The sequence below is a fragment of the Hyla sarda genome, chromosome 11 (genome assembly GCF_029499605.1).
Source record: "Hyla sarda isolate aHylSar1 chromosome 11, aHylSar1.hap1, whole genome shotgun sequence".
NCBI lineage: Eukaryota > Metazoa > Chordata > Amphibia > Anura > Hylidae > Hyla > Hyla sarda.
In genome coordinates, this window is record NC_079199.1 from 12941615 (window position 1) to 12956372 (window position 14758).

A 14758-nucleotide genomic window follows, 5' to 3' on the forward strand; every position below is an offset into this window, starting at 1 on the left:
ACTTTTTTTACTTTTCACTCCATTTTGAATAAAGTTTCACTTGTTTGATTGAGATTCCAAGAAAAAAAACTTGGTAAGTCAAAATCCGTATGGTGCAAACCGGATGGAACCGTACGCACATACAGTTCTGTACGGTTCCCATTGACTCCCATGTTTAAAAAAAAAAAAAAAAAACGTTTAGGGTTTAAAGGGGTTATCCAGGCAAAAACTTTTTTTTTATATATCAACTGGCTCCGGAAAGTTAAACAGATTTGTAAATTACTTCTATTAAAAAATCTTAATCCTTCCAATAGTTATTAGCTTCTGAAGTTTTCTGTCTGCTCAATGATGATGTCACATCACGGGAGCTGTGCATGATGGGAGAATATCCCCATAGGAACTGCACAGCTCCCGGGACGTGAGTCATCAGAGAGCAGTTAGACAGAAAACAACAACTCAACTTCAGAAGCTAATAACTATTGGAAGGATTAAGATTTTTTAATAGAAGTAATTTACAAATCTGTTTAACTTTCCGGAGCCAGTTGATATATAAAAAATTTTTTTGCCTGGAATACCCCTTTAATACAGTTTTTCACCCGGACCAAAAAACGTGGTAGTCTACGGTTTTGGGTACGGGAAAAAAAAAACTGACAAAACCTTACAGGATGCAAAACGGACACAGCCTGATGCATCTTTTGGCATACGGTTTTCAATGGAGAGGCAATGCATACGGTTTTCAATACGGTTTTCACATAGACAACGTATACGGGAACTGTATTGCAAAAACGTGGTGTGAATGCAGCCAAAGTAACATGCAGCAAGTTTCTTGGGTTGAGGGTTTGTATACAGGGTTACAGTAAGACAAAGCGGAGCAATCTAATGGAGAACATATAATGCTCCTGGTAGAAGAGAAAGCACAAGAATGACTGTCATTATAATGGAAAGGTCAGCCGCTCTATGGTGCTTTTCCTGTGTAAGAATGTAGATTTTGACGGAAGCTGTGGGAGGTATAGAACATTTCAGACAAAATATCAGTCAAAAAAGCAGCAAACTATAAATTAGTGCCGCCACCAATTACTGCAAAAAGGGAAATAAAACCATATTTTTTTTTTTTTACTTCTAGCATGCAGAGAAAAGAATAATTTATAGCCAGATTCATTCATTAAGTGCTTGAAAGGGATTGAAACAAAAAGAGCCCATGGCAAGAACATTCTGTACAAGTAGATTATACAGAGATGAAATAAAGAGATAAAATACACCAAATAAACCTCACTGGGGTCCTGTTCACATCTGTATTAGAGAAAAGCTTCACATTGCACAAAACCAAGGGACCCCATTATAGCTAAAGTGGTTGTCCAGTGACAACTCTTATCCGCTATACCAGTGGTCTTCAACCTGTGGACCTCCAGAGGTTGCAAAACTACAACTCCCAGCATGCCCGGACAGCCAACGGCTGTCCGGGCATGCTGGGAGTTGTAGTTTTGCAACCTCTGGAGGTCCGCAGGTTGGAGACCACTGCCTTATACACAGGATAGGGGGATAAGAAGCTGATTGTGGGGTCTTACTCCTACTTCTCGGACCCCCTGCGGAATGGGCCCCCCCCCCCCCCCCGACTCTTAGTGAGGAACGTGTGTGTTAGACCGCATGCGCTCCATTCATTTCTATGGGATGGCCAAACAGACCCAAGTACAGCACTCTGGCATCTCTACTGCTCCCAAAGAAATGAATGGAGCGTGCAGAGTCTATAGCGTGCACTACTCACTGAGAGTTGAGGTCCTGTTGCGGTCGTCACTCCACGATCAGCTACTTATCCCCCTGTCTTTGAACAGCAATAGAATCATGCTTGTTGTTTCTATGAAGCAGCAGTACAATGGAGAACATTCAGGGATGTGGGAAAGACCATAGCTGGATATATCTGGTTCTGGGAAAGCTGGGTGGCAAATATGCACATTTTTTCATTTGTGTGAATCTACTTTCCTAGACTCCTGAATGTCAGAGCTGCCTCCATACGCAGAGATTACCACAATGCTGCATAAACTAGATTTGCATTTCTACAACTTTAAGTTGGGTTTTAACAAACTTTGGCTTTAATGGCATTTATATTGGGTGCCATTCAGATATCCTCCTTAAACAGTCACAAAAAACAGAAACAGGGTTGGGGCAAGCTGTGGCGCTACAAAGCCTGAACAGCACAACAACTACAGTTTTCCTATATTTGTTTGGCACTGCACAAGTAGGGACACGCCCCCTTCCACCACACACCAATCACCTCCCACCACAAGGGGGAGACACAACCCCTCCCACCACACACCAATCACCTCCCACCACACACCAATCACCTCCCACCACAAGGGGGAGACACAACCCCTCTCACCACACACTAATCACCTCCCACCACCACAAGGGGGAGACACAACCCTTCCCACCACAAACTAATCACCTCCCACCACACATCAATCACCTCCCACCACCACAAGGGGGAGAAACAACCCCTCTCACCACACACTAATCACCTCCCACCACTACAAGGGGGAGACACAACCCCTCCCACCACACATCAATCACCTCCCACCACACATCAATCACCTCCCACCACCACAAGGGGGAGACACAACCCCTCTCACCACACACCAATCACCTCCCACCCCCCCAAGGGGGAGACACAACCCCTCCCACCACACACTAATCACCAAACACTAATCACTAAAGGCTGTCCAGGCACACTGGGAGTTGTAGTTTTGCAGCTGGTGACACATTGATTGGTAAACACTGCCTTAAAGGGGTACTCAGGTGAAAAACTTTTTTTTCCTCTCTTTTTATTTATTTATTTTTTTAAATCAACTGATGCCAGAAAGTTAAACAGATTTGTAAATTACTTCTATTAAAAATATTTTATCCTTCCAATACTTTTTAGCAGCTGTATGCTACAGAGGAAATTATTTTCTTTTTGAATTTCTTTTTTGTCTTGTCCACAGTGCTCTCTGCTGACACCTGATATCCGTATCGGGAACTGTCCAGAGCAGGAGAAAATCCCCGTAGCAAACCTACGCTGCTCAGGACAGTTCCTGACACGGACAGAGTTTTTGACTGGAGTACCCCTTTAAGAAGATTGTGTATTCCACTAGAACAGGGAGCCCAAATCTGTTGCTTTCCAGCCGTTGCAAAATGACAATTCCCAGCATGCTGAAAGTTCTAGTTTTGCAGCAGCTTGAAGATCACAGGTTGGGGGGGGCAACTTCCTATGGTCACATTGAGATTTGTCGACTTATCCAGCACAGCATCTGCTAAAGCCAGGGTTCCCTAACCTGTAGCTCTATGGGTATGATGAGAGTTGTAGTTATGCAACAGCTAGAGAGCAACAGGTACTAAGCATTCAGATCCGTACATTTCCTTGTTTTGATACCCACCTATAAAATATATTATTGATCTGTTTCCTGATGTAAGCTCGGAGGCCTAAAAACTTCCCATAGATGCGGTGGAGAGTTGTCTTCAGGAAATCCCTCTCTCTGGGGTCTTCACTGTCAAAGAGCTCCAATAACTAGAAAAAGAAACATTAAAATATAAAAATCTCCAGACAAGAAACCTTTAGGGCTCATTCACACTACGGAAGCTCTGCTCAGAGATATTCCAGGCAGAGTAGGAGGCATTGGCAAAACAAGCAGGCGCTGGGAGCGCTAGGAAATGTACCGTCTCCATAGACTTCAATGTATTACCGAGTGCAATCTACTGAAAGAATGAGCCTGGAGACCACCCACGGAAATTCTGTAGAGTAAATTGTGCAGCAGAATCCCATTGAATACAATAAGAAGATGCTGCACTGTATTTTCCACAGCGGAATTCTGCTCGGAAAATACATAGTGTGAAAGGGCCCTTACAGTCCCAAAATATTTTTAAAAAAAATGATAAATAAATAAAATTACCTACCTGAAGAACAAACTTCTGGTCAATGTATTTCTTTGCTACATTGGGTTGGAAGTCGGGAGATTCCAGGAATCTCAAGAAAAATTCATATACGAGCTGAAAGAAAGAAAGAAAAAAAAAAAGTATATATATTTCAGTATTTCCAAATCCTCTATGATCGCAACAGTTTTTTTTCTAAATCTACTGGTGCATGAAAGTTAAACAGATTTGTAAATTACTTCTATTAAACAATCTTAATCCTTCCAGTACTTATCGGCTGCTGTTATGAACCACAGGTATTTTTTTTTCTTTTTGAATTTCTTTTCTGCCTGACCATAGTGCTCTCTGCTGACACCTCTGTCCATTTTAGGAACTGCCCAGAGCAGGAGAGGGTTTCTATGGGAATTTGCTCCTTCTCTGGACAGTTCCTAAAATGTACAGAGGTGTCAGAGGAGAGCACTGTGGTCAGCGAGAAAGGAAATTCAAAAAGAAAAGAACTTTCTGTGGATCATACAGCAGCTGATAAGTACTGGAAGAATTAATATTTTTTAATAGAAGTAATTTACAAATCTGTTTAACTTTCTGGCACCAGTTGATTAAAAAAAAAAAAAAAAAAAAAATGTTTATCAGTGGAGTACCCCTTTAACAACTTAAGGACCCAGCCAATTTTCACTGTAGGACCCGGCCATTTTTTTGAACATCTGAGCACTTTCACTTTAAGCATTAATAACTCTGATGCTTTTACATTTCATTCTGATTCAGAGATTGTTTTTTCGTGACATATTCTACTTTATGTTAGTGGTAAAATTTTGTCGATACTTGCATCGTTTCTTGGTGAAAAATTCCAAAATTTGATGAAAAAATTGAAAATGTAGCATTTTTTTTTTTTTACTTTGAAGCTCTCTGCTTATAAGGAAAATGAATATTCCAAATAAATTATATATTGATTCACATATACAATATGTCTACTTAATGATTGCATCATAACGTTGACATGTTTTTACTTTTGGAAGAGATCAGAGGGCTTTAAAGTTCAGCAGCAATGTTCCAATTTTTCACAAAATTTTCAATGGACCAGTTCAGTTTTGAAGTGGATTTGAAGGGCCTTCATATTAGAAATGCCCCACATATTACCCCATAATAAAAACTGCACCCATCAAAGTATTCAAAATGACATTTAAAAGGTTTGTTAACCCTTTAGGTGTTTCACAGGAATAGCAGCAAATTGGAGAAAATTCAAAATCTTCATTTTTTACACTGGCATGTTCTTGTAGACCCAGTTTTTGAATTTTTACAAGGGATAAAAGGAGAGAAATCTTCCTAAAATGTGTAACCCAATTTCTCTCAATTAAGGAAATACCTCATATGTGTATGTCAAGTGTTCGGCGGGCGCAGTAGAGGGCTCAGAAGGGAAGGAGCGACAATGGGATTTTGGAGAGTGAGTTTTTCTGAAATGGTTTTTGTGGGGCATGTCACATTTAGGAAGCCCCTATGGTGCCAGAACAGCAAAAAAAAAAAACACATGGCATACTATTTTGGAAACTACACCCCTCAAGGCACGTAACAAGAGGTCCAGTGAGCCTTAACATCCCACAGGTGTTTCACGACTTTTTGTTAAAGTTGGATGTGTAAATTATTTATTTATTTTTTCCCACTAAAATGCTAGTTTTCCCCCAAATTTTAAATTTTTACAAGGGATAATAGGACAAAATGCCCCCCCAAATTTGTAACCCCATCTCTTCCGAGTATGGAAATACCCCAAGTGTGGATGTCAAGTGCTCTGCTGGCGCACTACAATGCTCAGAAGAGAAGGAGTCACATTTGGCTTTTGAAAAGTGAATTTTGCTGAAATGGTTTTTGGAGGGCATGTCTCATTTAGGAAGCCCCTATGGTGCCAGAACAGCAAAAAAAAAATAAAAAACACATGGCATACTATTTTGGAAGCTACACCCCTCAAGGAACACAACAAGGGGTACAGTGAGCCTTAACACCTCACAGGTGTTTGACGACTTTTTGCTAAAGTCGGATGTGTAAATGAAAAAAAAAATATGTTTTCACTAAAATGCTGGTTTTCCCCCAAATTTTACATTTTTACAAGGGGTAATAGAAGAAAATTACCCCCAAAATTTGTAACCCTATTTCTTCCGAGTATGGAAATACCCCATGTGTGGACGTCAAGTGCTCTGCTGGCGCACTACAATGCTCAGAAGAGAAGGAGCGCCATTGAGCTTTTGAAGACCGAATTTGGTCCCCCCCCCGTGGTGCCAGAACAATGGACCCCTCCACGTGACCCCATTTTGGAAACTACACCCCTCACAGAATTTAATAAGGGGTGCAGTGAGTATTTACACCCCACTGGCGTTTGGCAGATCTTTGGAACAGTGGGCTGTGCAAATGAAAAATTACATTTTTCATTTTCACGGACCACTGTTCCAAAAATCTGTCAAACGCCAGTGGGGTGTTAAGTCGCTCTATACCCCTTGTTACGTTCCGTGAGGGGTGTAGTTTACAAAATGGGGTCACGTGTGGGTATTTCTTTTTTTGCATTTATGGCAGAACCGCTGTAAAAATCAGCCACCCCTGTGCAAATCACCAATTTAGGCTTCAAATGTACATAGTGCGATCTCACTCCTGAGCCTTGTTATGCGCCCGCAGAGCATTTTACGCCCACATATGGGGTATTCCCATACTCAGGAGAAATTGTGTTACAAATTTTGGGGGTCTTTTTTTCCTTTTAACACTTGTGAAAATAAAAAGTATGGGGCAAAACCAGCATGTTAGTGTAAATTTTTTTTTTTTTTTTTTTACACTAACATGCTGGTGTAGACCCCAACTTTTACTTTTCATAAGAGGTAAAAGGAGAAAAAGCCCCCCAAAATTTGTAACGCAATTTCTCCCGAGTACGGAGATACCCCATATGTGGCCCAAAACTGTTTCCTTGAAATACGACAGGGCTCTGAAGCGAGAGAGCACCATGCGCATTTGAGGACTAAATTAGGGATTGCATAGGGGTGGACATAGGAGTATTCTACGCCAGTGATTCCCAAACAGGGTGTCTCCAGCTGTTGCTAAACTCCCAGCATGCCTGGACAGTCAGTGGCTGTCCGGAAATGCTAGGAGTTGTTGCTTTGCAACAGCTGGAGGCTCCGTTATGGAAACACTGCTGTACAATACGTTTTTCATTTTTATTGGGGACAGTGTAAGGGGGTGTTTATGTAGTGTTTTACCCTTTATTATGTGTTAGTGTAGTGTAGTGTTTTTAGGGTACGTTCACACGGGCGCAGGTTTACAGTGAGCTTCCCACTAGAAATTTGTGCAGCGGAGAAAAATTTGCCGCAGCTCATACTTGAAGCAAAAAAAAAAAAAATCGGCCCAAATTTGTGCAGTCCGAGCAGCAGAAAGCCATCTATTGTTCTCTGTTATCAGTCATTTCAATAACCATTTTATTCTCTGAGCTCTTGGAGTCTAAGAGACAGATTGGTGGCCAATACCTGTAGGTGAGGCCACGCAGCCTCCAGCGTCGGCTCGTCTTCCTCTGGGTCAAACTCTGCTCCAGTCGGATTGGAGGACGGAGGTAATGTCCGAAACATATTCACCGCAAACTGGAAAAAATTACGGATGAGTTATTAAAGACAGATAAAATATCTAGTGTCTCATGGTTGTAGCTGTGACTTTGTTCAAATATTAATTTACATCAAGAGGTTTCCCTAATGCTGCAGTCACTGACCGGTAGGAAATAGATACAATGTTATACAGAGGAATACACAACCACACTGACTTCTGTCACTGACCAATGCCAATCAATGTGGGCACTTATGTTCCCTATTCTATTGGGATTTTTCCAATAATATTCTATAATGAAAATGTCTCCATCTTTCACATTTCCTCTTGAATGTGTCATAAAAAAATGACCTATTGTTTAAAGAGTACCTGTCACCAAACAAAACTTTTAATATATTGTTCCTCATGTAACTATGAGACACTTTTCTATTTTACTTGCTGTTAAAATTCTAAACCTTTAGATGTTTTTAAGGAGCAGGAGAGGTTTGCTTCTACTTTGGACAGTTCCTGACATGGACTGAGGTATCAGCAAAGAGCACTGTGGTCTGGAAAAAACTACAAAACTTCCTCTGGAGCATACAGCAGCTGATAAGTACTGGAAGGATTAAGATTTTTAAATAGAAATCATTTACAAATCTGTTTAACTTTCTTGCATCAGTTGAAACAAAAAAAAAAAAAAACTCAGGGCAGGAGGGGTGTTAGGAGTAGTTAGGGAATATAATCCGAGTTAGTTTAGAAAATATGGTTTGATGACAGGAACTCTTTAAATCAAGTGTTTACGTTAAAGGGGTAGTCCAGTGGTGAAAAACGTATCCCCTATCCTAAGGATAAGGGATAAGTTTCAGATCGTGGGGGGTCCGCCCGCTAAGCCCCCCCGTGTTCTCTCTGTACAGGGCCCCGGCTCGCTGGCCAGATCGTGCGGTGGTCAACACGCAGTAAGTGGCGGCCGACATGCCCCCTCAATACAACTCTATGGCAGAGCCATAGAGTTGTATTGAGGGGGCGTGTCAGCCGCCACTTTGTGCGATGGTCAACACATCCCCTTCCCGCGGGTTGTCGGAGCCCCGTACAGGAGATCGTGGGGGGCCCCAGCAGTCAGAACCCCCGCGATCTGCAACTTATCCCCTATCCTTAGGATAGGGGATAAGGTTTTCACCACTGGATATCTCCTTTAATCTTATTTTTGAAGAATTTTGGTTATATTTTTTTTCTAATTTTTACTGTCTATATTTTGAAATAATCCTGAAATCTTGCAGTTACCTTTCATACTACCTCCCCTGACCCATGACTTAAATGTATGGAAGGGAAGGGATTTCAATGGAAAGCGCTAAAAAAAAATATAAAAAAATAAAAATCTAGGTGCCAGGATGAATTCAGTCACAATGGCGACCTGGGATTTGTCTATCCCTGCTATACACAACCCCTTTCCAAACCCTACCAGTGAGAGAGGCGATCTATAGGGCTCACCATGTGGACGACCTCAGGGTAGATTGGTTCCGTGATGACATTGCGGTTGTGGGTGATATATTCCACCATCTCGCTCAGGGCCGCTCTCTTTACTTCCTTCCATTTTAGGTCACTCAATGGATCTGAAACAAAGTCGAAGAGGACGCAACACTGGCGCAACTTCTGAACAAACAGCTTCTCCTGCTCAGCCGGGGGCACATCTGCAAAGAGAAAAAAAGACAAAACGGTATAACTATGGCTCAGACAGCATGTTCCTTCAGATATCTTTGACTGCTTCTTTGTTTATTTCTCACCCACCCCCAATACTGTCGCTATTTCCAAAGGTTTGGGGTTAGGGGGATCAGATGTTATAGGTAAACAAACCTAATATATTTTAGTGTGGACAGGTATGTGTATGCATTTCTTTGTGTGTAATAAAGAGGTTATTAAAAGAAATAAAAACAAAATACAACTCATTAAAAGAAAACTAAAAACTTATTAGGGAGGAATGCATCATTGGGCCTTTGTTTTGCATCGAATTTCATGGAGTTGAGGGATGTTTGCACCTCGTGTGGTAAATTTTGTGCAAGTACACTAACAAAAGGCTGCAAGATTGAAATGGTCACAGTCTTTAAAACTAATTTTTGCTATAGCAGTAAAAAATCTTTCCAAGTGTACTTTGTTTAAAAAAAAATAAAATAAATAAATAATGAAGTTTTCTATGTTTTATTTGTTTTCTAAACTGCCACTAGGTGTCTCCCTACTTGTCCGGAGCACATTTCCTCCCATCTCTTGCACAGATTTTGGACTCCTGCTGGTCTTGCAGAAGTCCAAAATCAGGAAATGCAGTCTGGAGTGCTGGGGGGGGGGGGGGGGGGGGGGGGTGCAGCCTTAGCCAATCATAGCTCATCTCACACTGAACTGCTCTGGGCTGTGTGTATCAGAGTGAGGGAGGAAGTTCTCCCGTGTATGGCTACAGATGATGTCACACCTGCTGGGGAACGCCCCTTCCCAGTCTGTGAATCTGACTGAAACTAAGCAGGAAATACAGAGAAATATCAAGGCATAAAACTGAAAAATAATAACAATAAAGGCGGGGGGGGGGGGGGGGGGTTATCATGATTGGGGCAGTGAACTGGGAGGAAAATAAAACATTTAACAAGATCATGACAGGTACTTTTTAAAGCATTTCACAAAATTTGCACTTCATAAAATTTTGGATAACTGCGTGAACAACCTGAGCAAAGAGTCTACCAAGTCAGTTTTAAAAATTATCACTTGATATAGGGATGGTAAAAATTGGCCAAATTTATGTTCAAAACAGCACATGCAAAAAATGTACACCAAAATGAAGACAAAAAATAATAATAAATTACCCCCCATAATGTAGAATATAACCTTCTAAAGCCTCTTTTACATACACGTGTAGTGTGGACATGTGGTTAAACCTGACTGCAGGGCTAGATACCCGAACTGTAAGTATAATAGGGATCTATGATGCGTTTACGTCCAGCATTAGACCCACAGTCAGGCCAGGACCTTTGTCCAGGATACGGGCACAATCGGGCCTGGTGTAAGGATTTTTGCCACCCCTAGATAAAAGCTAATTTTGCTGCCCCTTGACCCCGCCCATTGGCTCCTCCCAATGTATGGAGGCGCGCGTGATGTCAGGATGTTGGACAGACTGGACCTTCATGATCTCCCCTGTCTGCCTTGGAGGGGACGTTGCGCTCCTCCGGCAGGCTGAACAATGCTGATTATTATAGTACGAGTGTGGGTGACGTTGTGAGGGTTTTGCTTGATGGGTGGGCGCTTCAGATGGGCGAGTGCTTCAGATGGGCGGGCGCTTCAGATGGGCGGGCGCTTCAGATGGGCGGGCGCTTCAGATGGGCGGGCGCTTCAGATGCTGGCTAACTTTATTGCAGCAGGCAGAACGGTGCCCCTATCAAGAGAGCGCTCTAAGCGGCTGCCTATTTTGCCTAAAGGCAGAGCCGGCCCTGGGCGGAAACAAAGACAAGCCATCTTTAACTTGGGATCTGTGCTTTTTGTGCTTTGCATAAATGCGACACAATGGTCCTGATTTACTAAGATTGTTGTGTAGATTTCTTTGTGGGTTTTAATTCCCTACAATTTTTTGTCCACGACATTTACTAAGGTTTCCCTACATTTTGCACTTTTCGCCAAATTTTGCTTTCTCTTACACCTGCTCTGTGGGGTTTCCTCAGCTGAAATCCACCACATTTTTTGTGGAGATCTTCGTAAATATGTTTTTTTTTTTTTTTTGTGGAAATGTCAGGGACACGCCCACTTTTCTGCAGCCACGCCGCATATTCTGTCGCAGACCAAATTTCTGGCACACAACCCGACGTATGTCGGGTTTACAATAGTAAATAAGGGCCATTATATATTTTATCCCACTAAACACCTTTACAGCAGTGGTCTAAAAACTGTGGCCCTCCAGATGTAGCAAAACTTCACCTCCCAGCATGCCCGGACAGCCAACGGCTGTCCGGGCATGCTGGGAGTTGAAGTTTTGCATCATCTGGAGGGCCGCAGTTTGAGACCACTGCTTGACAGGATTAAAAGAGGTACTCCAGTGGAAATTTTTTTCTTTTTTTTCTTCTTAAATCAACTGGTGCCAGAAAGTTAAGCAGATTTGTAAATTACTTTTATAAAAAAAAAATCTTAATCCTTCCAGTACGTTTTAGGGGCTGTATACTACAGCGGAAATTCCTTTATTTTTAGATTTCTCTTCTGTCACGACCACAGTGCTCTCTGCTTATCTCTGCTGCCCATTTTAGGAACTGTCCAGAGCAGCATATGTTTACTATGGGGGATTTCCTCCTACTCTGGACAGTTCCTAAAATGGTCAGCAGAGAGCACTGTGGTTGTGACGGAAGAGAAATCCAAAAAGAAAAGCATTTCCTCTGTAGTATACAGCCCCTAATAAGTACTGGAAGGATTAAGATTTTTTTTTTTAATAGAAGTAATTTACAAATCTGTTTAACTTTCTGGCACCAGTTGATTTAAAAATAATAATAATAAATGCACAGGAGTACCCCTTTAAGGGCCCTTTCGGTATTGTACGTGCACATAGGACGGCTGCTGTGTTCAACTATCTCAGTAGCTCCTCTGTTTGACCACAAGAATGAAAGGGAGTGCATCCTCAAGATTTGCCTTTACTTTTTAAGGTGGGAAAATATAAAAATATATAAATTTGTAAAAGGCTGGTGCCCCACGAGGAAGAAGCACTCCGACCAATGACGACAGAACGGGAGTCACATCTATTCTGCTTGTGATGGATTGTACATAGTACAGGTGCTGTGTGTTTTATTACTATGGTTTCTCTTTGGTGAATGGTTCTTTATATTTACATTTTTGCTTCCTTGCGGCACCTGGAAGTGAACACAATGCTGTAAAACTCTACCTACCGTCTTGTACATACAGGTCGCGCATAATGTCGCCATTATATCAATAATATCAATCAACTGTATACACATGAATGCCAGGAAGACCCCCATCCATGCCCCCAGCATTGTCCTGTCATAATCACATCATTGGTTTCCATGGCAGCGATCTGAACATGCAAAAAACGCTTCCCTATTCTGCAACCTAATGCTTTAAGTGCACACGTACAATGAGAGGGATTAGTGCAGCCTGCTAGAAGGGGACCGGAATGATGAGGGTCATGTAAATTCACTATAAGGCAGGGTATAGGGACATATAGGCTCAGTATAAGGCAGGGTATTGGGCGATATAGGCTCAGTATAAGGCCGGGTATAGGGCGATGTAGGCTCAGTATAAGGCCGGGTATAGGGCGATATAGGCTCAGTATAAGGCAGGGTATTGGGCCATATAGGCTCAGTATAAGGCCGGGTATAGGGCCATATAGGCTCAGTATAAGGCAGGGTATAGGGCGATATAGGCTCAGTATAAGGCAGGGTATAGGGCGATATAGGCTCAGTATAAGGCAGGGTATAGGGCGATATAGGCTCAGTATAAGGCAAGGTATAGGGCGATATAGGCTCAGTATAAGGCAGGGTATAGGGCGATATAGGCTCAGTATAAGGAAGGGTATAGGGCGATATAGGCTCAGTATAAGGCAGGGTATAGGGCGATATAGGCTCAGTATAAGGCAGGGTATAGGGCGATATAGGCTCAGTATAAGGCAGGGTATAGGGCGATATAGGCTCAGTATAAGGCAGGGTATAGGGAGATATAAGCTCACTATCAGATGATAGATCACCTCATACCCTGCCTTATAGTGAATTTATATAACCTGTATGGTGCTATAAGCTAACTATAAAGTGATATAAGGTCACTATAAGGCAGAGGATATATGGTGCTATTTTTTTTCATTTAATAGTTTTATTTCTTTTTGAATTTTTTCTCTTATTTTCTCTTTTTCTTTATTGAAAGTTGTAACCTACTCTACAAGGTTGTTATGACGGTCATATAAATATGCTTGCTTGCCATGATAAGAATGGCAGGCTCAAAGTATATAATATTGTCTAAACTGAATAAGAACTAAGTAATAGGACGCAGTGCATAATTTTGTGTAATGACAATGCCATTAATTATTATATGCATGATCTTGACAAGTTATGTTATTTTTTTTAATCTAATTTCCTTTTTGTTTTCCTTTTTCATTTTTGTAAAATCCACAAATAAACAGAAAAAAAAAAAAAGGGGCAGGCTATAAAAGGTGTTAGAAGCTTACTATAAGGCAGGTTAGAGGGTGCTACAATGCAATATAAGCTCACTATAGGGCAGGCTATAGGGTGCTATGAGCTCACTATAAGGCAAGCTACAAGCTTAAAGGGGTTATCCAGGAAAAAACTTTTTTTTATATATCAACTGGCTCCAGAAAGTTAAACAGATTTGTTAATGACTTCTATTAAAAAATCTTAATCCTTTCAGTACTTATGAGCTTCTGAAGTTAAGGTTATTCTTTTCTGTCTATGTCCTCTCTGATGACACGTGTCTTGGGAAACGCCCAGTTTAAAAGCAAATCCCCATCGCAAACCTCTTCTAAACTGGGCGTTTCCCGAGACACGTGTCATCAGAGAGCACTTAGACAGACAAGAACAACCTTAAAGGGGTAGTCCAGTGGTGAAAAACGTATCCCCTATCCTAAGGATAGGGGATAAGTTTGAGATCGCGGGGGGTCCGACCGCTGGGGCCCCTGCGATCTCTCTGTACGGGGGCCCGGCTCTCCCGCCAGATAGCGGGTGTCGACCTCCGCACGAAGCGGCGGCCGACACGCCCCCTCAATACATCTCTATGGCAGAGCCGGAGATTGACGAAGGCAGCGCTTCGGCTCTGCCATAGAGTTGTATTGAGGGGGCGTGTCGGTCGCCGCTTCGTGCGGAGGTCGACACGCCCCCTTCCCGCGGGCTGTCGGGGCTCCGTACAGGAGATCGCAGGGGGCCCCAGCGGTCAAACCCCCGCGATCTCAAACTTATCCCCTATCCTTAGGATAGGCGATAAGTTTTTCACCACTGGGTTCACCACTGGACTACAACTTTAACTTCAGAAGCTCATAAGTACTGAAAGGATTAAGATTTTTAATAGAAGTAATTTACAAATCTGTTTAACTTTCCGGGGCCAGTTGATCTATAAAAATTTTTTTTTTTCCTGGATAACCCCTTTAATATAAGGCACGCTATAAAAATGCAATAAGATGGGTACGGGGTATAATTAGCGTACTATAAGAGGTAAAAACTTGCTATAAAGAATGCAATAAGGTGCTATAAACTCACCCTAAGGGACGCTCCAGGACGTTAAAAACTACAATTCATTCTACAGCGTGCTACAAACTATAAGGCATGCTGGAAATTTTATGTGCCAATAACAAAAGCTGCACGGGGCA

The 14758-nt window shown here is 42.0% G+C and overlaps 1 protein-coding gene across 2 annotated transcripts in view; it reads right to left on the reverse strand.

Annotated features, from left to right (window-relative positions):
* PPP2R5C (protein phosphatase 2 regulatory subunit B'gamma) overlaps positions 1–14758 on the reverse strand; it is a 100680-nt gene that overhangs the window by 23513 nt on the left and 62409 nt on the right. For both annotated transcript variants that reach the window (XM_056545925.1, XM_056545924.1), the window contains 4 exons: positions 8908–9107; positions 7371–7481; positions 3904–3996; positions 3387–3517 (listed from right to left, as the gene is read on the reverse strand). In XM_056545925.1, the coding sequence (XP_056401900.1) occupies positions 3387–3517; positions 3904–3996; positions 7371–7481; positions 8908–9107 (535 nt within the window). The remainder of the gene's footprint in view (positions 1–3386; positions 3518–3903; positions 3997–7370; positions 7482–8907; positions 9108–14758) is intronic.